Source organism: Physeter macrocephalus, chromosome 6, assembly GCF_002837175.3.
Source record: "Physeter macrocephalus isolate SW-GA chromosome 6, ASM283717v5, whole genome shotgun sequence".
Classification (NCBI taxonomy): domain Eukaryota; kingdom Metazoa; phylum Chordata; class Mammalia; order Artiodactyla; family Physeteridae; genus Physeter; species Physeter macrocephalus.
Genome location: NC_041219.1, coordinates 63,368,010 through 63,395,561, shown reverse-complemented (window position 1 = coordinate 63,395,561; position 27,552 = coordinate 63,368,010). Strand labels below are relative to the sequence as shown.

General features: G+C 39.3%; 2 protein-coding genes across 2 annotated transcripts in view; one reads left to right on the top strand and one right to left on the bottom strand.

Annotated features, from left to right (window-relative positions):
• The window catches only part of C6H12orf60 (chromosome 6 C12orf60 homolog), a 105,282-nt gene that overhangs the window by 7,796 nt on the left and 69,934 nt on the right, over positions 1–27,552 (bottom strand). The window lies entirely within an intron of this gene.
• LOC102981295 (mitochondrial intermembrane space import and assembly protein 40-like) lies at positions 19,838–20,263 on the top strand. Its single transcript, XM_055085491.1, has one exon. It carries the CDS (start codon positions 19,853–19,855, stop codon positions 20,261–20,263), a length of 411 nt encoding a protein of 136 aa, XP_054941466.1. The 5' UTR covers positions 19,838–19,852.

The following is a 27,552-nucleotide window of genomic DNA, read 5'->3' as shown; positions in this document are numbered from 1 at the left end:
GTGGTATTTTGTTATTGCAGCCTGAATGGACTCAGACATACGGGAAGAGTGCTTCTGATCTAAAGGAGTTAGGGGTGATCTGCTCACCACAGTATCTTCCTTCAGGCTACCATAATCATTGTGCCAATGCTATGCAGAAGAATGAGGAAAGAATAAATTTATTTTATCAAATAAAATATATAGCTACTTCACTGAATTGGGATTGGGGGTGAATGTTTGCTTATGTTATCTTCACAAAAAGGGTTAGAGCAGGCTTCCAGGGGCAGTTCTCACAGTCACTCACCCATTCATCCTTTCATCAAGCATTTATTGTGTCTCCCATGCAGTGAAGATGTTTCAGGAAACAGAGTAGACCCCATAATGTTGACTTCACCCCTTCCCATCCCCAGCCATCCGATTTCCCAGTAGAGGACAAATATGAAGTTAACTGGGAATTTGGTCTGTTGGTTCTCAAACTTGAGAGCTCCCCAGGGGAAATCTAAAATTGGCCCCTGCACACTAAAAGCAAGGAGAGACAGAAGAAAGAGAGCACTCCAGATCAGTAGGTGGCAGTTTTAATCAGCAAGGGGACTTCACCCAAGGCTTGTTTAGGGTGGCCGAGAGACTAGTAGATCTCTGCGCCTGCCCACCAGAATCTTAAAAGTTTATATAGAGATCTTAACAGGGTTCAGTCATGTATACTGTCCAGAGGGCCTCAACAACACGTTACTCTCTCAAGGCCATGTCCTTGAAATGGCGCCAGCTATGAGAACAGCGGGCAGAACGTACATTCCAAGGACAGGGGAGTGGGTGAGGAGCCTCCAGTTGCCCAGGTCCAGTTCACAGGTCAATGTCCTCTCAATGACTTCTTCCAACATGGTCTGAATTTCTAATGTACTCAGTAAGTATTCAAATATTTTAATGATGATGATGCTGTATACTCAACGAAGGGAAGGCGAAGACTTGAATAGTAATTTGTGAGTGAGCAAAAACTAACATTAGATTTACCTCTCAATTCTGACCATAATGCTTATTTATACCGACTAAATTTCATAAATGCTATCATGTCACTTATTAAATATCTTTTCCCTTATGTTCAGAGTCAATGGTGCCTTACCTTCCTGTCTCCACTTCCTGCTCCCCATTCCCTCTGGTATGTTCACTTTCTTGTTAATAATGACCAACCCTGAGGTCCATCCTTTATGACTTTCCTACCAATTCATGGTCTCTGTCTCTACTTCTTCCTCCATCTTTACCTCTTCCTAGGATGTTGCTGCGGGTGATGACATGGGAGAGATGTTGAGGCAGGTTGAGTTAGTATGAGGGGATAGCACAAAGGGGCACAGTCAGGGAACGAAGTATCCAGAAGGAAGCAGATACATACTGAACAGGATATTGGAAGTTCTGGCCCTGTCCTGCACTCTCCACTTTTATCACCATGATCATGAGAATCTTCCTGGTCCCAAAGGGCACTCCACTGCACTTAGGCAAACATGGCACAGAATGAAAATGGGAAATAATTACTTGGATTGACTCATTCTGTTCACTCCACCTGCTCTGTTCCCTTCACACCACTAGTAATATACCAGGGCTGGAGAGGGGAAGAGGCCAAGTCAGTCAATAAGTGGAAATGTTAGGTGTTTGTGGGCAGGCAGATGGTTTGTGGTAAGGTATTTACATGATTGTGAAATGCAAGAATGGTATTCGCCAATGATGGGATGTTGATTTGTAAGGCAAGGGCTAAAGGGTCAGAGAACTATTCCTGTGTTGGGGCCAGCTAGTATGTGGAAAAGGATGGCAGTCAGTGAGGTTAAGGCTGGATATAATTATGGAAGCTAGACCAAGTGTTAAGATGGCAATTTACTGAGGGTGACAGTTTTAGAACTGTCATCAACTTATGACCCTCTATTTCTCCTTCCACCGTCTCATTTTCCAATTTGCTAAATTATAAAATATTCAAGTTCATCAGCGTTTCCTCAGGGAGAAAGTCACCATTTTCTAATTGTGTGATTCTAGTTACATTTTAGTACCTTAGCACAAACCATTTCCGAAAAATCACAAACACAATTTTCACATAGTTTTCAAACATCTGGTTTCAAACACAACTTTCTCAAGTTCCAAGAAGAGATACAATTTTAAGAATAAACTTAAAAGGATTGGTTGCTAGATAAGTAAGGAATGAATGAGGAAAGTTGTGATAACCATCAGGCAAGATCTTAAAATGGATGCATTTAGAACAGACCATATAATAATTACAGCTCTTAGTCACCAAAAATGGAATAGAACCCAAACCACAGCAAAGGCTGTTTCATTTGTGAAGCCAATATTAATTTCTCATGCACCTCCACAAATTCTTGATCATGTTTCTGTTTATCCTTAAATAAACAGATACTCAAAAATCCAGCAAGATAAAAGGTTTTATTTTTTGTCTTCCTATGGAGAGATCGAGCCTTTAAGATCTGAGCGAAGTGGTCACAGTTGTATGAAAGGGAAGAAACTCCAAGGGAATAGGAATCTCGTTAAGGAAAAAGTCACCTCTCCAAGCAGCTGTGCCTTCCATCAGTTACTCCTCTGCTTGGCTCTTAAAAGACTGTCATGGGTTTAGTTTTTAAGACCTCTAGCCTTTTATCATCTGTCACAGTAAAATGATTTTCCACTAGAAGGGTTGGGCATGGATTGTCCACAAAGAAGCATATGAAAGGATCTGTCTCTTTAGTCTAGACATGGAAAGTTAAATTTTACAATAACAAAGTCCAAAAAAGAAATGAGTCTTAGGAATCCAAATGCTCTTCAAAATTAGTCCAACATATTGGACAAATTAACCAGAAGCATCTTTTGTGAAAATGAGCATAGAAGCATACATACCTTCCAGTCTTCCTTTATCAGACACTTTTCTAATTCATATTAATGGGAGGGAATGGTGAGAGAGAGGCCTGCTGTTAGGAAAACTGAAGTGAGAGAGGGGACATTTGGGTTTGAATCTGGACTTGCCCATTAAATTCAGCACGTCATCTTGAGAACACCTCTTGGTCTCATTTTCCCTGCATGTAAAATGGAGTTCATTGTAACTTTCTATCTCCTCACAAGTGTAGTCGGGATAAAATGAGATGAAGAATGGAAAGCATTCTGAGATATAAAAATACACATTGACCTGGACTCAGAAACTCCAGTGAACTAGCCCTGCACAAACACGCACACACCCTTGTCCAGATGCACCATAAAAGGCAGCCTCGAATGGCTGAGAAGTAGAGGGGAGAAAACAGGAGAATCCTTAAACGCAGAGTCTCTCAATTAATAAAGAGTTGACTCAGAATGTGTGCTCACCTGTGTGCAAATTGAATTGTTCCCACATTGGGTTTTCAACCCAGAAGAGCCAAAATGGAAAATCCCCCTTTGTAGGTACTGTCTGGTAACTGAGTGATGTGTTGTTTGATCCCGTGCTCAGAAGGGGAAGACATCTTACTTCTCTGAGTCCCAGTTTCCGCCACGCCAAATAAGGTGGTGGGAAAAGTGATTGTAAGGGTTCCTTGAACTAACATTTTCAGTTTTGAAAATTGAAGGAAAAGGAGGGCAGAACCGACAGACTAACTAGTTCCTGTCCTGGGCGCCAGGCCAGACATATTGCCTCCCTATCGTCCCCTCAGAATGAAAATAATTTTGGTTCAGTTCATTCCAGCACAGCCTTAATCTACCACTGGTTTGTAAATCAATATTTAGACTCGACTCAAAAGCAGCTGATTCTATTTCTGTCTGACTCTCAATGCCAAAACTCAATGCCTAGTTTGTTTGGTTTTAATAAATTTACTCCGTGTTGCAAACATTGCGCAAAATGGAAAAAAGTCTAGAGTGGTCTGAGTTCAGGAAGCGAGGGCAGGGTTTCTTTATGAAAAATAAACATCCTCCTCCTTGTTTCCTTTTCGCTCTTTTCTCACAAATCTGCTCGCTCAAAGACCTTGGAATCCAAGGCTCCAACATGTGCTTATTGCCTCAGATCCAGGTAGAGTGCCTCTGTGAATAATAAAGCCAAGAATATACGAAGTTCCTAAAGGCAGCTGACAGTCATACAAGCTGCACATGACAAAAAAACGAATTACCTGAACCCTAGTAGGATCCTTTATCTTCCTTTTATAAAAGTTGGCACATTAATCCCCGTGAATGAGACACGTTTTGTCTGAATCTTGCCTTTCATGTTTTTTGGCACTCACTGCCCTTCTAGGGTTAACTAAGGATGTAACCTTTACTACTTCCTGTCCCACCATGGTATTCAGACCTATAACTAAATCCAGGATTGAGTCTGTTTTCAGCTCTCTCTCTTCCACCTTTAAGGGTTTTCATTTCCTTTGGGGTCTGCTCCTTTTTTTTTCTTCTCAGGAGATTTTGTGAAGTGCTATTAAAATATAGGGGTTTCTGATTAGTGAAGCACACAAGTGACCCACAGAAGGAACCACACTAATATTAATTCTAGTTCAACAAAGACTTGGAAGGGCCTGGTAGAAGGGAGTATAACATGGGGTTAAGCACACAGACTCTGGAGTCAGACAGCCTGATTCTACTACTTATTAACTGTGTGATAAAAGCGTGAACTTTCTCAAGGTTACTGATTTCTCTGTGCCCCAGTTTCTGCAATGTAAAATGGGAATAATAACAGAACTAACTTCCTAGCTGAAGATTAAATGAAATAGCACAAGTTAAGGACTTGACACAGAGCAAGCACTGATTATCATACTTGAGAAATATTCCAAAGGAAGCAGATGTCACACAGTTCACAAACTTTCTTTGTTTTTCCTTTCTTTCCCTGGTTTGTGCTAGGCACTAGCTGTTCATTTTACCTAGAATGCCCACTGCACCTTCCCTGTTGGTGGCCCCTCATCAAGTCATCAAGGGCCCCAGTCAAATGGGTCTCTCTGGGCTCCCCTAGCACACGGTACAGGCCCTGAATAATACAGCAATGATCACATCCTACTGCCATAATTTATTATATATTATATACATTATATTTTCAATATATTTCTTATATATGATATATTATATATATACATCTTTACAAAGCATATAGCACACACTGAGAACTCAGTACATAGTTTTGATCTCTGGGATACATCCCCAAACCTGTTTTCAATAGTTTCTTTCCACCACCATGTCTATGCTGACCTGATAATGTACAAGCACATGACCATGACCATCAGAAGACTCAGAGCTGTCTGGGGCATACAGATTAGCCTGGTTGCTTCCAAGAATAAATATGCTGGAACCTATTGGTTTTCTCCTCTAAGAAACTGTATGTATGTTCCCCCACCCCCCATAGGAAGGCCACACAAATTAGCAGGCCCAGCTGAACAAATTAACTTTTTGGAATTTAGCTAGTTACCTAAAGAGCCTTTGGAAATTTTTCAGATTAGACCAGGCATTTACTGATAGAAAATACATCAGGGAGGTGGGAAGTAGGGTTGAAACTTACTTTTAAAAATAAGTGAGTGTTTAAGAACAAGTAAAAGGACAAAGAATAGTGAAGGAATAAAAAAAAAAGAAGAAGAAAACCAAAAAAAGAAAGAAACTGAAGCTTTTCTCATTTGAAATGAGGAGGCACAAAATGTGGGTCTCTCTCTCTCTCTCTCTCTCTGGCTCCTGTGTAGGCTGGCTCTGGAGATGGCCACAGAAGCTCTAGGAGATGAGGGACATAAACTATGTAATCAAGAATTCAGATTAATCAAGTCGACAAATACTCCAAGACAGCCTGGAGTAGAGGAGAGAACTCAAACCTGAGCTCTGATCTCAACCTCAATATTTACTGGGTGAACCTTTGAGCAAAGTAGCCTTTCTAAACCCAAAATGGAGATACCATGCATATCTGGAAGGGTTTTATGAAAATTAGAAATAAAAAAGGTGAAATATCTGGAATATATTTGGGACTTCATAAATAATAGATATTATTTTTATTAAAAAGCGTATGAAGCAATGTAAGTAAAACATGATTCCTAACCCGCAATAAGTATATGATGAATTAAATTTAATGTACTAAAACATCTTCAGTAATTATTTCCTGAAAATAGAAATTTTTCAGTAGCAAAAGAAGAGAAAAACTCACTGAAAGTTCTGGGGAAAAGTGGGCAAAATTCTTTAAGACACATAAAAGATGGCAACATCTACCTCCTAAAACAACATACTACTATGACTTGGCATTTTTATTAGGAGATAGATTTTTGCCCACTAGTTCTCAGGCCAATTAAATATTGTATCAATGGTTACACAAGATATAGGACCTGTGCTGGTCCACGGAAAATAGAAAGGATTTAGGTAAGCAAAGGGAGAGGGAAGTTTCCAAAAGAAAGGAGGGGTGTGATGCAGAAGGATCCAGGTGTCTGAGATGATCCTGAGCTTTGAAATGCCCCCATCCTCCCAGCCCCAATAAAAGAAACTCCTACACCCTTGCTTATTCACAACTACATTCTGGACCTTTTTCCATATTCTTGTCTCCTTGCACTAGGTTAGGAGACCTATTACTGATCTCTTAATTTCTGGCCACATTTCCTGTCTACACATCCCCAAACTCTACCCTAGGACCCAAGGTATAATGCATTGTCCCTCTGGTTTTACCCCTTGACTTCCTTTCCTTGATAATAATTTGAACTTGGTGTCTTTTTCTGGTCCTTCCAGATGACTGTTCAGCCTGATCCCATGGGGCTATTAGAGCTAAGGTTCTTGCCAAGTCCTTGGTCCCTAGAGAGGGGATGGAAAAAGATACGAAAAATACAAGATCTTTGTAAATTAATTTGACTGTGGCAGTATTTGGGAAGGTGAGTGGTTAAAAACTTTGGCAAAATTATCGAGTTCTTTCCACATTGCCTGTCTTATAAAACACTTTGTGTTAGCCAAATTATATTAGCTGTGAAGTCCCATGGCCTACCAAAGGCTAAGTGACAGACTGAAACTTTGGGTCTGAGGTTATGCTGTCACTGAACTATGGTAGCCAAAGTCATCCCCTCCAGATTGGGAAGGGCTTTCTCTTGTCTTCTTAAAGGAGAGTGTAGAAGTATTTATGGCCATAGTCATGGTTCTTACAACAAACTCAATTATAAGCCATCATTATAAAAGTGATTTAGCAATACTTTCCATGTGACTTGGTCAAACAACAAATGCGTATTGATCGCCTACTCTGAGCAAATCATCCCAGTGGGTTTATTTGGTTTAAATTCGTTATATATAACTCAATTTTGTTGAGATTGTGCAATATATTGTTTGGTTTTATTATTATTACTATCATTATTTGGCTTATTATTGTTCCTGGTAAAGGAGTTGAAAAATAGTAAGCAAAAGGAAATGACAGTCGCTTACCCCTAAGGACTTATCCCCTTCATCCATCCCTGAGTACCAAGCCGTTCCTTCCATGGAGGAAGACAGGTGGGAACCTGTTTAGGAAAAGGTGTATTTTCATTTATTTTGAAAAATAAATGTAACCATTTTATTTGCATGGGCTGAGGACCCTCAGATTTGTATTTCCAGTTCAAATCAGACACTGAACACCAACCACTTTCTCTATATTTCAACCTAGATATCACGAAAGCACCTCAACTCACTATATCCATTTTGATTTCTCCCACAAACTATGAACTGCTCTAAATTAGCACCGAGTGTGCAAAGCAGAAGCAAAGAAGCCATCTTTGACACCACACCTTTACCTCTGCATTCATTGTTTCAACATCACCTTCTAAACAACTTTCATATCCCTCTTCCTTTCTTCCTTTTCAACATCGTCTTGGTTTAAGCTCCCACCACTCTAGCACATGGACTACTACAGTGGCCCCCCAAATTGATCTCCCTGTGTTAACTCTTACCTCTTTCCGATCTGTTCTCTTCACTGCAGCCAAACTCATTTTTTTTAAACACAATATAATTATATCACTCTTCTCCTTCTTAAACTTTTTCAATGGTTTTCAATTACCTTTAAGGTTCAAAGAGGTTAGATCTTTGGCATTTTCACATGGTCCTGCCTAATTCCTCAACCTGGTCTTATGTCTATATTCTTTTTCAGTTTTATTGAGGTACGATTGACAAATAAAGATTGCATATATTTAGGTTATACAATATGATTTTTTAAGGTATATAATGTGTGAAGTGATTACTATAGTCAAGTTAATTAACTCACTTATCACCTCACATAGCTACCTTTTGTGTGGTGTGTGTGTGTGTGTATAATGAGAACACTTAAGATCTTGTGCCGTTAAAAACACAAAGCTTAATTCCCCCTTACAACTTATATAGTTATTGTTCCTTGAGCCTGTAAGACTCTTTCTCTTCCTGTTCTTACTACCCCCTTTATACATTTAACTCTTATTTATACCTCAAATTGCAGATCAAATATTCTTCTTCAAGAAATTTTTTCCTAACCCTCTAAACTAAGTCTGGATCCTCTGTCATGTACTTTCTCAACTCACTGTACTTTTCCTTCATAATATTTATCAAAGTTTATAATCATGAACTTTCATGATTATCTCACCCCACAAAACTGCCTTCTACAAAGGTAGAGATCTCTCCATCTTGCTCATTAACAAAGCACAGCACATTGATGAACATGTTTCAGGGGCAGATGGGGGTGGGTTAATCCAAAGGAACATCCAAATATGAGTAAGTGAACTACAGAGAATGTAGAAGAGCTGCCAACCCACTAAGCCATGCCTAAAATCTTTCCATTTACTCATAGCATTTACCGCTATCCCATACAAAATTATTTACTTATGTGTATTATGTTATTGTTTATCTCCTCTGCTAGAATTAATCTCCATGGGAGCAGGGGTTTTGCCTGCTTTGCTCAGTGCTGTATTCTCAGTGCCTAGACCAGTAGTATCTACACACAATAGCACCATGATAAATAGATGGTTTGAAAAGTAAATAAAAGTTACTATCACATTAAAATGAAAAAAATAATTTTAATGTGCCATAAAGGACAACATTTATCCCTGACCCTTTGAAATGTATCGCTTGATCTATTCTCAGACTGCAAAGATGGGTGCACATGTGCTGAAATATTAAGTGACCTCATGTTCAAGATGGTTATATTTTTCTGTGCTATTGGTGTTTTTTCTAGGATAAAACATATTCCATTGTCCTTTATGGCATTTTTCCTTGGCTTCTATTTTGTCAGACATTAAGATTGATACTCTTACTTTCCTTTAGCTTATATTTGCTTGAAATAATTTTTCCACTTTTTTTAAGCTTTTCTGTTTCTTTTGTCTTAAATGCGTCTCCGAGAGAACACATATTATTAGACTTCTTTTTAAAAATCTATTTTAATAGTCTGTATGTTAATTGGTGAGTGTGGCCCATTTATATTAACTAGAATTACCGCCTTATTAAGACTATTTTCTACAGCACAAAGCTTTTTACATAACTAAGACTTTCTCACAGTATTTATAATTATTTGTTTATATATCATCCTCTATAGACTATAATTTTCTTGAGGACAGATATGAATTCCAATTAATATAGTATCTGCACAGAAAGGCAAATATCATATGATATCGCTTATATGTGGAATCTAAAAAAAGGGTACAGATGAACTTATTTACAAAACAGAAGCAGAGTCACGGATGTAGAAAACAAGCTTATGGTTATGAGGGGATAAGTGGGGGAGGGATAAACTGGGAGATTGGGACTGACATATACACACTACTATGTATAAAATAGGTAACAAATAAGAACCTGCTGTATAGCACAGGAAACTCTACTCAATACTCTGTAATGGCCTATATGGGAAAAGAAGCTAAACAAACAAAAAAAAAGAGTGGATATATGTATATGTATAACTGATTCACTTTGCTGTACACCTGAAACTAACACAATATTGTAAATCAACTATACTCCAATAAAAATTTTTTTTTAAAAAGTCAACAAGAGAAAATTAAAAAAAAAACAGTATCTGGAATAAAGTAAGTAGTAGTTTAAAAATCTTGTAGAAATCAATTTTCACTGCAAACTAAAGGACCTGTTACAGTGGAGGATTACTGGACTGAATGTCAATATTATGACATAGTATGAGTGTGTTTCATGTTTGGTCATTTCAATCATTGTTGCTTTTGCTGTGGTCATCCATTTACAATGTTTGGTGTCAGTTTACCTCTTGTAAAAATAAAATACAGTGTGTGTGTGTGTGTGAAAAACAACAGTCTTGTAGAAAAATTAGCAAATGAATGAATTATCATTATTGTGCTTAGAAACTGCCTTGTCAGTAATATGCTAACTTGTTTTTATAAATTCTATCTAGCAAATAATTATTAAGTGCTTACTATTTGCCAAGCAATGCATCATGTGTTATATTAGAATACAGATATTATGTATGTTAGAATACATAATCTTCACTCTTTAGATACTTATAATCTAATATAAATGATATATAATCCAATACAAATTATATGTACACTCACATATAAACATGCACACAGAGAACTGTTTGAAGTCAGGTAAAACCCAAGGCATCCAAGCTATGATATCTTTTTGGACAAGTCAGTTGACAGTTCCAAGCGTCCCCAAAGGAACTTTATAAAGATAAACTATATTCTCTTTATCAAGGTAATATTTTAGACTATATTTTGTATTTACATGCATTTATTATGGATTTTTATTATAGACTTGCTCAATTGTTTGCATACCCTTTATCCGGATCCTCTTTGAAGAGTACTAAGAATTGCTTCTTTTGTATGCATATATTCTATTTTTTTTAATCAATTTTTGTGCATGTCACTAGTGGGAATTTTTTCTTTAAAGTATCATTTAAGTCCTAGATTAGATAGTTTAAATAATAAGTTATATGCCAGGGCCTGTCTAAACTTATTTAGATATTCACTGAAATGTTCCAGTATCTTTTCCTTTCTTGAGCTTTTATTTCTTTCAGAACATTCAAAATGCCTGAGGGTTCTTTAACTGCCCTCGTTTGAATAATTAATTCTAACCTTACACCGTATGGAAATCAACCCTACAAGCCAGGTTTACCAAATCTCTTCATGGCAGTCCATGTGGTTGCTTTCTTTTTGTGCAACAGAAAGACACGCTGGCACGAGAAGCAATGAGTCCGTTTTTTTACTTCTCCTTGAGCATACACAGGAAAAATCTCAGCCAGAGGAACTGTGCCTGGCCCTCGAAGGGCTGAGTTTAGGTACAAAGCACAATATGAAGACCAAATGTAAGGCTGAGAAGTCCAAGTTAAAGTTGCCAACCGACCTCCAATTGTTCCAGGAACATTTTTACTTCTGCACCATTGTTCATTTGATTTATTCCTGGCACCAAAATATTAAGTATTTAAGCCCTGCTCTTCTCAAGAGTCCACAGTATAGAGAACCACCAATATCTGTGTTTGAGTTCTTTCTCATTCCCAAGAATCTTTGGCTTCAAAATGTGTATCCCCACAAATCATCCAGCTCTGCCTGCTGACCTTGTGAGAAAGTTCATATGTCATCTGAAGATGGAAAGAAAGTACTGAAATTCATTCCAAGAAATACAGCACAACTTCTGGGAAAAGCGAAAATGGCACAAAATTTTCTTCCTTTCAGCTATTCAGCAAATGTTCAGCATAAAAAAAACTGCACGTAGAGAGAGAGGAGACAGCCTTAGTCTCCCTTTTTTGTGAATGAACTTTTTGTATGTTACTTCTAGATAAGACATTCACATTTTTCCTTTTCTAACAAAAATTGTGCTTTGTTTTAAGATAGTTGACATAGATGAGAGGCTTGTTTTGGTGAACCAGAAAAAAAGCGAGAACAAGAAAGAAATGAAACTGTTTAATAAATATTATTCATTTTTTAACTTAATAAAAAAAAGTAGTTAATTTAATTATTTAATTAATGATGGCCTTTTGGCCATCTTCCTATATTCTTGTTTTCTGTCCATTGAAATTCTTTCTTTTTATAAATTGATTGATTGATAATTTTATTTATTTATTTATTTTTTGGCTGCGTTGAGTCTTCGTTGCTGCGCGTGGGCTTTCTCTAGTTGCGAGCGGGGTCTACTCTTCGTTGTGGTGTGCGGGCTTCTCATTGCGGTGGCTTCTCTTGTTGCAGAGCACAGGCTCAAAGCATGTGAGCTTCAGTAGTTGTGGCCCACAGGCTCAGTAGTTGTGGCTCACAGGCTCTAGGGCACAGGTTCAGTAGTTGTGGCGCACAGGCTTAGTTGTTCTGCAGCATGCGGCATCTTCCCAGACCAGGCTCAAACCCGTGTCCCCTGCATTGGCAGGCGGATTCTCAACCACTGAGCCACCAGGGAAGCCCCACTGAAATTCTTATATCTGTAATCTGCAAACATTTGGTGCTGTACATGGAGTCAGTTTCTTTCTATGACCTCAACTTGTATATACAGGTTCACTCCAGCAGATCTGTGTGTAAAAATCTACACGGAAAGAAAAACCCGCAAGGGGAAAATTTACATCCCACACGCAGTAAGGGAACATTTCTTGTTTTACTCTTCCAGGGGAATTCTTGCTATTCAAGTGATTTTCTTTGAAGAGAAAGGACAGTTTTTCCTGTACTTACACTATAATTTGATTTTATAATGTTATCATCTGAAAATTTTGGGGGAACATTGCTATTTCACAAAGTGGATAATCAGCTAATTTAAGAGTTGGATTACCATATAAGCCAAAGGGAGAAAAAATATGAGTGAAAGAGTATTTTTCCCTTCTTTGAGCATACTTATAATTATTTTGTGTTTCACATTATAGCAATTTCCTATCTTTGCAAGGAATTAAATTTTTACTTCAACTAAACAGCAGAGATATATTTAGTGTGTGTTATGATAGACTGCGGGAGTGGATTGTTAAGGGTAACTTCACTGAGCTCTTACAGTTTTCAAGCACTGAACAAGGTTTGCAGGTAAGACAATGTATATGGGACTAAGGCTATAAAGATGAATAGAATACAAGCCTGACTTCCCTTTGAGGAGCTTAAAATTCATTGTAGGCCCCTGTCATGTAAACAGACAATTTCAGTATTTTTCAGTGAAACCGGGTGTGATTTATGGAAGGGTGTCCTAGGGTTATTATGAGGACACACCAGGGGCATTTAACTTAATATGTGAATTCAGCAAGAGAGTCTTTTCCTTCTTTCAGCAAAAAAGAATCCAGTCTTTCCAGAGATGACAGTTTCCTAGATAGTCAGTTGGACCCTGGTGGATAAATGTGCCCGGGGTGGGAAGGGGAAGAGACCTGTGATTGTACCATCAATAGTTGGGGAAAGGGTGTGTGGCACATACGGAGAACAGAAATGCCTGTAATTCAGAGAGGAAGAAAGTGTGCACTACTGAAGAAATAAAACAGAAGGCTAAGGGAGTGTTTAAGGAAGGAGAGATAACCTAGTTGGGAAGCTTACTTATGTACTACATAGTGAAGCAGGTGGTATTTGAGATAAGCCTTAAAAGATGCCCAAGGTTGCAATAGACAGAGACAGGAATGCAGAAAAAGAGATTATGCAATTAAATGAGCAAAGGTGTGATGACAAACACTGAAGGACATCTTAGAACAAGTTGTTCAGTTTGGCTAGAGGACTGGTTACATTCAGAGGAAAAGTGAAAGGAAAGAATGGGACAGACAGCTGGGAATAAAAGGAAGGGAACTAACATTTAATGAGCAACTACTATATTACAGACACTTACTGGGTAGTTTACAAGGATTATCTCATTAAATCTTTACAACACTTTATGTAACAATTGTCATCCTTCACACGCTACAGTGAGGAAATGACTTATCCAGGGTCACATCGTTAATTAGCAAGAAGAAGAACTACTTTCATGGAACACTTACCATATGCCAACACTGTGCCTGCTAGATGCTCACATGCATTACCTTATTTAATCCTCACAACAACTTTATAAACTACTTTCCATCAGCACCCCCATTTTTTTCAGATAAATAAAATGAGAATCAGAGAAATGGCAGAGATCGCTAAGTGACAGAGCAGAATTCAAATTCAGTCCTGCTGACTCCAAAACGCATGCTCTTTTCCACTATCTACTATGTCACCAGAGACTTGGGGATATAAGAGGGATAGGATACTGACTCAATTCAAGCACTGGGCAGCTGTTGTATGTTAGAAAGATGAATAAGATCCAGCGGCTAAGGTCATGGAAGCAACCTAAATGCTCATCGACAGACGAATGGATAAAGCAGATGTGGTACATATATACAATGGAATATTACTCAGCCATGAAAAGGAACGAAATTGGGTCATTTGTAGAGACGTGGATGGACCTAGAGACTGTCATACAGAGTGAAGTCAGTCAGAAAGAGAAAGACAAATATCGTATATTAACGCATATATGTGAAATCTAGAAAAATGGTATAGATGAACTTGTTTGCAAGGCAGAAAGAGAGACACAGATGTAGAGAACAAATGTACGGACACCAAGGAGGGAAAGTCGGTGGGGGTGGGGGTGGGGATGAATTGGGAGACTGGGATTGACATATATACACTAATATGTACAAAATAGATAACTAATAAGAACCTGCTGTATAAAATATAAATTAAAAAAAATATATCCAGCGGGTAACCTCAAAAACCTCACAGTCTGGTGGGAGAGCAAGACAAACAAGTGTTCACGCCAGATTCTCCTCCTTACTCATCCCGGACCCCACTCCATATCCATTTCTCCTGCCCTTCTGTTGCTCCCTCAAAACAAAACAAAACCAAAAATTACATCTTTTTCCCTTTAGTTTCTCTTCCCTTCCTTTTGATCCCATTCTCACTTGCACTCATTTATCTCCTACCAAAAGCCAGAGAAAGCACTCCAACGAAAAATCCCTTCATCCCCTCAACAAAATAAAAATCTCTTTTAAAATTTCATAGTGGCAGGAAAGAAATAATGTAGGATTACACAGGAAAGAAATAATGTAGGATTACAAGAAAGACAGGAAACAGGGAGCATGATAAATTGGAAGAATCAGAGTCAGGGATGATGCCACCAAGATTCAGACAGCACTGGTTACAGGACTGTTTAAGTGAACGGCAATGGGCAGGCTAAATTACATTTCCACGGGTCATCTCAACCCACATTTCACTGCAGTATTTTCCATCACAATTCTATCAGGGAGGAGTCAGATGTGGAAACAATCTCTTACTTCACAGCCTGTTCACTTCTTACCTTGATCAGCAGACGTGTTCTGCACTATACTCTCCCTACTACTAACCTGGAAATTTTTCCTTTCTGTCCTCTTCCAACTTTTTCTGAATTTCATCCTATTTCCAGGGTTTGCAGAGACTAGATGATGAAACAAAGGAGAGGAATTGTAGAGTTTCAGATCTCTGCCATGAGATTTTTCTCCACTGACCAAACCCTGGCTAAAAAGATTGCTTTTTTTCGTCCCAAGGATTTCAAAGCATATCAACGTCCAACTTGAATGAATGAAGTTATTTGACAGCACTGGGAAATGACAGCAGAGAGGGCCAACTTGGAGGTGGTGATTTGAGTGAAATTTTTGCAAGGCATCTTGCTAGTGGTTTTCAAGCTCAGGGGTGGACACCCAAACACCAGTCAGCCCTGGAAGGACCACTTTCAAAATAGCATTAAGAACACAGTGTTCCTTCAAACCCTGGATTATATAACTATTTCTCTATCTTGTTTATCTATTCCAAGGATGAAATAATCTAGAAGCACATAATTATAGCAGTCTATTTCAAAACATGTTTAGAAAGAGAATTAAACGATTTTTTCAAAAGTCACATAGGCATTGCATGGCAGTGGCAGAACTAAATTGAGCTCTTTCAGCTTCCAGTTTAGTTCCCATTGGACGAGACCTTGCTGATTCAATCACTCCCACTTTTTGTCTACTCTCCTCTGCTTTGGTCATTCTTAACAATCTATTCCTTGACTATTGGGGGAAAACCAAAATAACACTAAACCAATGGAGTTAAACCTATCTTTTTGGAAATAACATTGTGTGTGTGTGTGTGTGTGTGTGTGTGTGTGTGTGTGTGTGTGTACTCCATGACATTACATGCCAGTGATTAATGGAGGTGCTCTACATGTGTTGTCCTATTTAATCCATCCAACAGTCCTGTGCGTCAAGTTTTATAATCCCTAACTGTGTCACTGAGAAATGTGAGGCTCAGGAAATTAAGTAACTTGTTGAACGTCACACAATAACATTCCATTGCATATATATACCACATTCTCTTTATCCAGTCATCTTTTGATAGACATTTAGGTCATTTCCAAAAGTCACATCCCTCAGCTGGAAGAGTTACTTACCTTCCATGGGACCTTTCTTCAGAATCCAGTCTAGCTTATATGATGATTGTTTGTCTGAGGAACTATCAGAAGTACGGAGGGAAATCCAAGATGGAATAAAGACAGGGGATTGTCACTCCTTCCAATTTTTTGTTTGTTTGTTTTGATTGAGAAAACAATAAAAGACCAGGTGAAAAAGATACAGGCTGGAGTACAGAAGAAGTTTGGTAGATTTGAGTTATTCAATAGTTATTCAGCTATTGAGCAGACTTTCTTCTTCTCAATCTATTGCCTAAAGTTAAAATCACTTTAAGAATAATTTAAATTTCCACTTAAATGGAATACCTTTGGATTAGACAGAGGTCCATCCAGATATCTACCTCTGATGGAGGGAGGTCAAAGAGGAACATGTTCTCATTTCTCATGTCAACTTTAAAAGTGGCTAACTATTTTTAACTTCTGTTAATAACTAATGATATCATTATTGTGTTTTACTTCCATTTTTCTTCAATCATTTGCTGTTGTTTAAAGCTATTGTTCTATCTTCCCTAAAACTACTCTCTATAAATTAAAGCTGTGCTCTCAAGTTCTTGTGTACTGTGATTTGGTGAACAAAGCTATCATCCTGTCCTTTCCCTCCACATCTTTACAAATGCTTAACATACTCCTGCTCTGCTTCCGTCTTACTCAGAGACACCATTTCATCCTTCTCATGTTCTATTTTATCAGTCCTACCTTCAAGCCTCCTGTTTCTGCCAGCCACCAATATCTCCTTCAGTTCCTACAAGTTACTTGGCTCCATTTCTTGCAGTTGTAAATTTCCTGAATGTAGGAAGGAATATTTTTATGTTGGTGAGTTGGAATAATGAAAGGTGAATACAAGGATGTGGCAGAGTGTGGGAAGGGAGTAGAATAGATCTAAAAGGGCCCCTTGCCTTCCAGGTGAGGCCGTGGTACCATGGGAGAAATTCCCCTGACTTTAACTTCACACCTCTCTCAGAGGAAGCATCCAGAGTCTGATGAGAAAAAGGCCAGCCTTTCCCAACTTCATCTCTCGCCAAGATAGGAGACGCAGAACCTGTTCTCTATTTTGCTTTGAGTTGAAGGAGCATCTTGTAAATTGAGCCCAGATTTCCAGTTTTGCCTGGGGTCTAAGTAACTGTAGAAGTTGGCTTTGTAGACACCGTGGAGCCTGTATTCTTTTACCAAACCAGATGACAGTCAGCAAACATGAGTGTTCATAGACTGGGATGAGACTTGGTGATTCCTGAAGTGAGATGAAAGGTTTTAGGAAGCGATATATTTCAGTTGGAGCTTGTTTGGACAATTTAGTGTGCAGAGTGCTGGATAAAGAAATGAGGGACTTAGGTTCCAATACCTAATGCATCCCTTTCTCTGATTTTATAAGTCATTTAACTATCTGGGATTAAGTGGCAATATGCAAATCCTTAATTTCTTTTGTCATATTTTAAAGGACATTGAATAAATGATTATGTTAAGTATGTATATCTTTGTATAATTTTATCTTTAACTCTGAAACTGGGAACTCAAGGATCCCTGTAGACACAATCACAGAATTATTTAAGTAAGTATCAGAACATTAGGGAATACTGTGTGATTGTATCAGTGGTTAAAATCATATTCTTCTAAATCAAACAGCCCTGTGTTTGAATCCCATCTTTGCCACTTAATTGCTGTGTGACCTTGGATTAAATATGTAACTTCTGGGGCTTCCCTGGTGGTGCAGTGGTTGAGAATCTGCCTGCCAATGCAGGCGACACGGGTTCGAGCCCTGGTCTGGGAAGATCCCACATGCCGCGGAGTGGCTGGGCCCGTGAGCCACAACTACTGAGCCTGCGCGTCTGGAGCCTGTGCTCCGCAACAAGAGAGGCCACGACAGTGAGAGGCCCATGCACCGCGATGAAAAGGGGCCCCCGCTCGCCGCAACTGGAGAAAGCCCTCGTACAGAAATGAAGACCCAACACAGCAAGAAAGAAAGAGAGAGAGAGAGAGAGAGAGAGAGAGAGAGAGAGAGAAAGAAAGAAAGAAAGAAAGAAAGTGGTTGAGAATCTGCCTGCCAATGCAGGCGACACGGGTTCGAGCCCTGGTCTGGGAAGATCCCACATGCCGCGGAGCGGCTGGGCCCGTGAGCCACAACTACTGAGCCTGCGCGTCTGGAGCCTGTGCTCCGCAACAAGAGAGGCCACGACAGTGAGAGGCCCATGCACCGCGATGAAAAGGGGCCCCCGCTCGCCGCAACTGGAGAAAGCCCTCGTACAGAAATGAAGACCCAACACAGCAAGAAAGAAAGAGAGAGAGAGAGAGAGAGAGAGAGAGAAAGAAAGAAAGAAAGAAAGAAAGAAAGAAAGAAAGAAAGAAAGAAAGAAAGAAAGAAAGAAAGAAAGAAAGAAAGAAAGAAAGAAAGAAAGAAAGAAAGAAAGAAAGAAAGAAAGAAGCTTTCATTTAAAAAAAAAGTAACCTCTTTGAGCCTTAAGTTTCTCATATATAATATGTGAATAATTATACTCAGTATGTAGGATTATTATGAAAAGTAAAGAACACAGTGAATAAAAAGTGATTATCACAGTACTTAGTATGTAGCAAAGACGATGTATGATATATCAATATTACTTGGACAGTTGTATAATTTTATTTGATATCTGCTATCATATTTTTTTAAATGAAGCTTTTAATAGAAAAGAAAAGGGTAGAGGAAATCATCTATACAGGAAGAATAGAAAAATTACAGCTGTTCCGAACCAAGGGTTCAGCTAACCTCCAGACTTCTTTGCCTTTCCCCAGAACTTTGTGCCCAGGCTTCCCTAGATGTTCTCCCAAACTTGAGTTCAAAAAAGACTGATTTTCATTTAGTTCAGCTAAGACAAATTAAGAAAAAGACAGGGATTTGATGGACGGGAAGCTATGTGGTTTAATAAATCTGAGATGTAGAATCCATGCAAGGGGCTTCCCTTAAAAGAACAGAACTAAGAGGTCGGCAGTGTCTCATGAAATTGGCTAGATGTTTCTCAATTCATTGCCTTTTGATGTCCTAGAAAGTGATTTCTGTTTTTTATCTTCAAAGATGCTGCTTCCTAACTCTTCTTTGCCTTTTTCCCTTTACTGGCAAGAGAAAGGGTTTTAGAGCTGCCAGTAAAAGAATAATATGAACTCATAAAACCAACATTTTGTAAATAAAGCTGAATCTCATGGAACTGAAAGAACAAAATCTAACAGGAGCCAAGAAAATTTCTCAAAAAGACAACGTGCCTAGCAGTCTGAAAAAGACTTAGAGAAAGGATAAGAAAGGACAGAGAGCAGAAGATGTGGAATTGGTGGGGATATATATTAGCTTCATTATTGCTGTACCATTATTTTAGTCACAGAAATACTATAGAAAAGGGATAACTCTTTTGGTGTATGTTCCAGGACACACCGTTCTGAGAAGCGTCTCCCCACAGTAATTCCTGGCAGGTCTGCCAACCTTCCCCCTCCTCCATTCTCTCCCTGAAGTCTGAGCTTCTCATCAGTGTTTTTTGCAATGCTCTGCAAACAAAAGTACTGCTGAGTGCCCATAAAAACGTCGCTCCAAAGCCACCCGCCCCGCAGCGGAGAGGTCACGGTGTGAGGCCACCTCCGCAAGCGCCGCGAGGTTGGGGCGCCGGGCTGCACCATGGCCTACAGCCAGCAGGAAGGGAAGGATCGAAGCATATTTGTAACCAAAGAAGACCATGAAACTCCAAGGAACGCGGAGCTGGTGGCCGACGACCCCAATGACCCGTTCGAGGACCACGCACTGATCCTGCCCCACGGAGACAACATCAGCTGGAACCGCCCGTGCCTTGCGGGGAAGGCCAGCGGCCCGCGTGGGGAACACTTCAAGGCGGCCTTTTCCTGCTTCCACTGCAGCACAGAGGACGTCAAGGGGTCGGACTGTGTAGGTCAGCTCCGCACCATGCAGGAGTGCATGCAGAAGTACCCGGACCTCTATCCCCAGGAGGAAGAGGAGAAGCCAGCGGATCGATTAGAGGAAACGGCTGCCTCTGAGGCCACTGTAACCAAAGAAGAGGAGGGGTCCAGCTAATGAGGGCCCGGGGCGCTGGGCTCCGGCCTCCTTCAGAGCTTGTGAACCTCTCCAAGAAAGTGTCTCTCCCTTTGTTGTTCTGTGCACTGTAATGTACAAAATAACTTATTGTGCTGATCAGGGGTCTTGGCCCCTTGACATATACACTGAAAAATGGGTTGTATGAATGTGTGTCTCACATGAACCTATCAGCGAATGTAGCTGCTGCTTTTGAATTCTCTTCTCCGATTGTCCTGAATTATGCCGCTTTGAAATGATGTGCTGAATAATCTCAGCAAACAATAATCATTATCTGGGAGCGTCTCTTGTGAGTGAGCTGACTGATTCTGATTCATTGTATCCCTTTTAGTAGATTTGATACCCAGTTGGAAAGTGAACTAGAAACAAAACATCTTTCTTTCAAAATACTGGAGTCAGGCCATTCCTTGTAGAAGAGGCAGGATGATCAGACCTTGAGTATTTGAGGAAGCACTATGCTTCATTTCTGATATATTTTGGTTTCCAGTTTGCATTGAGCTCCAGGTTTTCTACGTTTGGAAAACAGAGCTTTGGACCCTCTGAGTGACTCCTCTGTAAGTGAAGAGAAAGGCTGGTTTTTTCTGTTCTTGTTATTCCGAAAGCCCAGGTTTGGGGTGTGTTCACACTGGCTGAACAGTGTGTTCAGATGCAACAGTGTGTTCAGCCTGTTCAGATGCAATGTTCTTGAGAGGTGGGGACCTAATCATTACCAAAGTAGCACCCAAGAGAGGAAACGGTGTCAATTAAAAGGAAAACGTGATTTTTACCTGAAAAAAAAAAAAGGCAGTCCAATGAGAAAACACATCACTTGGTCTTCTCTAGGGCCAGCTGGCTGCCTAAACAAATGTCTATAGAGGAAAGGCCACTGATTAAATTTGTGATCTAAGAACACACTTTATTCATGAGAGTAGGATCCATATCTGCATTTTTCTCCACTATATTTCCAGCTTAGTGTTGGCACATAGTAAATGCTCAATAAATTTGTAAGACGGATGGATGGATGATGGATGACTAAAAACATGAGGCTACTTCTGGCTCTGAAAGGTGTGACCATGCTTGGCTTTTCCTTCTGAGACAGGTGGAATAGGAGATCTTGTATTTCTCTATAGCTTCTTTTGCCTGGGTTACACCATACTGCCCATCTCGCATGAGGAAATTCCTGTACAAGCTAAAAAAAACCTGGTAATCATATATCACTGTCTCTCTCATATCTTTGTTGTCACTTCTGGGGGTGTCTTCAAATATTCTCTTCACGAAAGAATACTTTTCTTGGACTTCCCTGGTGGCACGTGGTTAAGAATCCTCCTGCCAATGAAGGGGACATGGGTTCGAGCCCTGGTCCGGGCAGATCCCACATGCCGCAGAGCAACTAAGACTGTGAGCCACAACTACTGAGCCCGTATGCCACAACCGCTGAAGCCCGAGCACCTAGAGCCCGTGCTCCACAACAAGAGAAGCCACCCAATGAGAAGCCCATGCACCGCAACGAAGAGCAGCATCCTCTCACCACAACTAGAGAAACCCTGCGCACAACAATGAAGAGCCAACACAGCCAAAAATCAATTAATTAATTTTTTAAAAAGAATACTTTTCTTGAGTAGTAAGGGGGAAATATCTATATAAATGTTTTTCATAATTACCTAAAATCCAAATGTAAGTTAAAGCTTCATGTGGTCCAGTCATTACAAGATATACAAATTTTTAAAATACAAACTAGCAGGCAACATTAATTAAAAACGATTTCAAAATTTTTTGGCTAATCTCAAACAATCTTTTACTATCTAAAACAATACAATTCATAACTAAAACCATTCTGACTTGTCTTTTCCCATGTCTTACTCTCAACGTCTCACATCCTACAGCTGCCTGAGAGCTTTTCTGTCCACAGCTCAAATCTCTACCTAAAACTCCCCCATCCAACAAACCAAATCTACAAAGCTCTTCCCATTTCTCTCCCTCCACTTTTTATCTACCACCATTTTTTCTCTCTCTCCGTGTCCCCTGCATTGGCAGGTGGACTCTCAACCACTGAGCCACCAGGGAAGCCCGATTTTGGCCTTTTTTGATACAAAGCCCCCATCGGGGGGTTCCCTGCTGGCACAGGGGTTAGGAATCCACCTGCCAATGCACGGGACACGGGACCATGAGCCCTGGTCCAGGAAGATCCAACATGTCACAGAGCAACTAAGCCCACATGCCACAACTACTGAGCCTGAGCTCTAGAGCCCATGTGCCACAACTACTGAAGCCCATGTGCCTAGAGCCCATGCTCCGCAACAAGAGAAGACACCGCAATGAGAAGCCCACGAACCAAAAGGAAGAGTAATCCCTCCTCAATGCAACTAAAGAAAGCCCGCGTGCAGCAATGAAGACCCATTGCAGCCAAAGAAAACAGGACCCGTTGGGTTAGTTCAACTCCTCTTCATAAGAATACATGGCTGGAGAGAGCCCGAGGGAAGTCCAGATCATATACAGTTTGACAAAACATGCAGTATGGCTGACAGGGTCTTGGTGCTCCAGCCGGGTGTCAGGTCTGAGCCTCATAGGTGGGAGAGCCGAGTTGAAGACACTGGTCCACCAAAGACCTCCCAGCCCCTTGTAATATAAAACAGCAAAAGCTCTCCCAGAGATCTCCATCTCAATGCTAAGACCCAGCTCCACTCAATGACCAGCAAGTTCCAGTGCTGGACACCCCATGCCAAGCAACTAGCAAGACAGGAACACAACCCCAGCCATTAGCAGAGAGGCTGCCTAAAATCAAAATAGTTCACAGACGCCCCAAAACACAGCACTGAATGCGGTCCTGCCCACCAGAAAGACAAGATCCAGCCTCATCCACCAGAACACAAGCACCAGTCTCCTCCACCAGGAAGCCTACACAACCCACTGAACCAACCTTACCCACTGGGGGCAGACACCAAAAACAACAGGAAGTACGAACGTGCAGCCTGCAAAAAGGAGACCACATATGCAGTAAGTTAAGCAAAATGAGAAGACAGAGGAATACACAGCAGATGAAGGAGGAAAGTAAAAACCCACCAGACCAAACAAATGAAGAGGAAATAGGCAGTCTACCTGAAAAAGAATTCAGAGTAATGATAGTAAAGATGATCCAAAATCTTGGAAATAGAATGGAGAAAATACAAGAAATGTTTAACAAGGACCTAGAAGAACTAAAGAGCAAATAAACAATGATGAAAAACACAATAAATGAAATTTAAAATTCTCTAGAAGGAATCAATAGCAGAATAACTGAGGCAGAAGAACGGATAAGTGAGCTGGAAGATAAAATAATGTATATAACTACCACAGAGCAGAATAAAGAAAAAAGAATGAAAAGAGTTGAGGACAGTCTCAGAGACCTCTGGGACAACATTAAACACACTAACATTTGAATTATAGGGGTCCCAGAAGAAGAATAGAAAAAAAAAGGGACTGAGAAAATATTTGAGGAGATTATACTTGAAAACTTCCCTAATATAGGAAAGGAAATAGTCAATCAACTCCAGGAAACACAGAGAGTCCAATACAGGGTAAATCCAAGGAGAAACATGCCAAGACACATATTAATCAAACTATCAAAAATTAAATCAAAGAAAAAATATTAAAAGCAGCAAGGGAAAAGCAACAAATAATATACATGGGAATCCCCATAAGCTTAACAGCTGATTTCTCAGCTGAAACTCTGCAAGCCAGAAGGGAGTGGCAGGACATATTTAAAGTGATGAAAGGGAAAAACCTACAACTAAGGGTACTCTACCCAGCAAGGATCTCATTCAGATTCAACAGAGAAATTAAAACCTTTACAGACAAGCAAAAACTAAGAGAACTCAGCACCACCAAACCAGCTTTACAACAAATGTTAAAGGAACTTCTCTAGGCAGGAAACACAAGAGAAGGAAAAGACCTACAATGGCAAACTCAAAACAATTAAGAAAATAGTAATAGGAACATACATATCAATAATTACATTAAATGTAAATAGATTAAACACTCCAACCAAAAGACATAGAATGGCTGAATGGATACAAAAACAACACCCGTATATATGCTGTCTACAGGAGACCTACTTCAGACCTAGGGACACATACAGACTGAAAGTGAGGGGATGGAAAAAGTTATTCCATGCAAATGGAAATCAAAAGAAAACTGGAGTAGCAATTCTCATATCAGACAAAACAGACTTTAAAATAAAGACTATTATAAGAGACAAAGAAGAACACTACATAATGATCAAGGGATCAACCGAAGAAGAAGATATAACAATTGTAAATATTTATACACCCAACATGAGGCACCTCAATACATAAGGCAAATGCTAAGAGCCATAAAAGGGGAAATCGACAGTAACACAAACATAGTAGGGGACTTTAACACCCCACTTTCACCAATGGACAGATCATCCAAAATGAAAATAAATAAGGAAACACAAGCTTTAAATGATACATTAAACAAGATAGACTTTTACTGATATTTTTAGGACATTCCATCCAAAAGCAGCAGATTACAGTTTCTTCTCAAGTGCTCATGGAATATTCTCCAGGATAGATCATATCTTGGGTCACAAATCTAGCCTGGGTAAATTTAAGAAAATTGAAATCATATCAAGTATCTTTTCCAACCACAATGCTATGAGACTAGATATCAATGACAAGTAAAAATCTGTAAAAAATACAAACATATGGAGGCTAAACAATACACTACTAAATAACCAATAGATCACTAAAGAAATCAAAGAGGAAATCAAAAAATACCTAGAAACAAATCACAATGAAAACATGACAACCCAAAACCTATGGGACGCAGCAAAAGCAGTTCTAAGAGGGAAGTTTATAGCAATACAATCCTACCTCAAGAAATAAGAAACGTCTCAAATAAACAACCTAACCATATATCTAAAGCAATTAGAGAAAGAAGAACAATTAAAAAAACCAAAGTTAGCAGAAGGAAAGAAATCATAAAGATCAGATCAGAAATAAATGAAAAAGAAATGAAGGAAATAATAGCACATATAAATAAAACTAAAAGCTGCAGAAAACATAAACAGACCAATCACAAGCACTGAAATTGAAACAGTGATTCAAAATCTCTCAACAAACAAAAGTCCAGGACCAGGTGGATTCACAGGCAAATTCTATCAAACATTTAGAGAAGAGCTAACACCTATCCTTATCAAACTCTTCCAAAATATAGCAGGGGGAGGAACACTCCCAAACTCATTCTACAAGGCCACCATCACCCTGATACCAAAACCAGACAAAGATGTCACACAAAAAAGAAAAATACAGGGCAATACCACTGATGAACATAGATGCAAAAATCCTCCACAAAATACTAGCAAACAGAATCCAACAGCACATTAAACAGATCATACACCATGATCAAGTGGGGTTTATCCCAGGAATGCAAGGATTCTTCAATATACACAAATCAATCAATGTGATAAACCATATTAAAAAACTGAAGGATAAAAACCATATGGTCATCTCAATAGATGCAAAAAACTTTCAACAAAATTCAACACCTATTTATGATAAAAACCCTCCAAAAAGTAGGCATAGAGGGAACTTATCTCAACATAATAAAGGCCATATATGACAAACCAGCAGCCAACATCATTCTCAATGGTGAAAAACTGAAACCATTTCCACTAAGATCAGGAACAAGACAAGGTTGCCCACTCTCACCACTATTATTCAACATAGTTTTGGAAGTTTTAGCCACAGCAATTAGAGAAGAAAAAGAAATAAAAGGAATCCAAATCAGAAAAGAAGTAAAACTGTCACTGTTTGCAGGTGACATGACATGATACATAGAGAATCCTAAAGACGCTACCAGAAAACTACTGGTGAAAATGACTATACTACCCAAAGCAATCTACAGATTCAGTGCAATCCCTATCAAATTACCAATGGCATTTTTCATGGAACTAGAACAAAAGAAATTCACAACTTGTATGGAAACACAAAAGTCCCCGAATAGCCAAAGCAATCTTGAGAATGAAAAACGGAGCTGGAGGAATCAGGCTCGCTGACTTCAGACTATACTAAAAAGCTACAGTAATCAAGAAATATGGTACTGGCACAAAAAACAGAAAAAATAGATCAATGGAACAAGATAGAAAGCCCAGAGATAAACCCATGCACATATGGTCCCCTTATCTTTGATAAAGTAGGCAAGAATATACAATGGAGAAAAGACAGCCTCTTCAATAAGTGGTGCTGGGAAAACTGGACAGCTACATGTAAAAGAATGAAATTAGAACACTCCCTAGCACCATACACAAAAATAAACTCAGAATGGATTAAAAACCTAAATGTAAGGCCAGACACTTAGAGCAAAACATAGACAGAATACTCTATGACATAAGTCACAGCAGATCCTTTTTGACCCACCTCCTAGAGAAATGGAAATAAAAACAAAAATAAGCAAATGGAACCTAATGAAATTTAAAAGCTTTTGCACAGCAAAGGAAACCATAAACAAGACGAAAAGACAACCCTCAGAATGGGAGAAAATATTATGTAAGTCCAGACACTATCAAACTCTTAGAGGAAAACATAGGCAGAACACTCTATGACATAAATCACAGCAAGATCCTTTTTGACCCATCTCCTAGAGAAATGGAAATAAAAACAAAAATAAGCAAATGGGACCTGATGAAACTTAAAAGCTTTTGCACAGCAAAGGATACCATAAACAAGACCAAAAGACAACCCTCAGAATGGGAGAAAATAGTTGCAAATGAAGCAACTGACAAAGGATTAATCTCCAAGATTTACAAGCAGCTCAATAAGAAAAAATCAAACAACCCAATCCAAAAATGGGCAGAAGACCTAAATAGACATTTCTCCAAAGAAGATATACAGATTGCCAACAAACACATGAAAGAATGCTCAACATCATTAATCATTAGAGAAATTTAAATCAAAACTACAATGAGGTATCACCCCACACAGGTCAGAATGGCCATCATCAAAAAATCTACAAACAATAAATGCTGGAGAGGGTGTGGAGAAAATGGAACCCTCTTGTTGGTGGGAATGTAAATTGATACAGCCACTATGGAGAACAGTATGGAGGTTCCTTAAAATCTAAAAATAGAACTGCCACACAACCCAGCAATCCCACAACTGGGCATATACACCGAGAAAACCATAATTCAAAAATAGTCATCTACCACAGTGTTCACTGCAGCTCTATTTACAATAGCCAGGACATGGAAGCAACCTAAGTGTCCATTGACAGATGAATGGATAAAGAAGATGTGG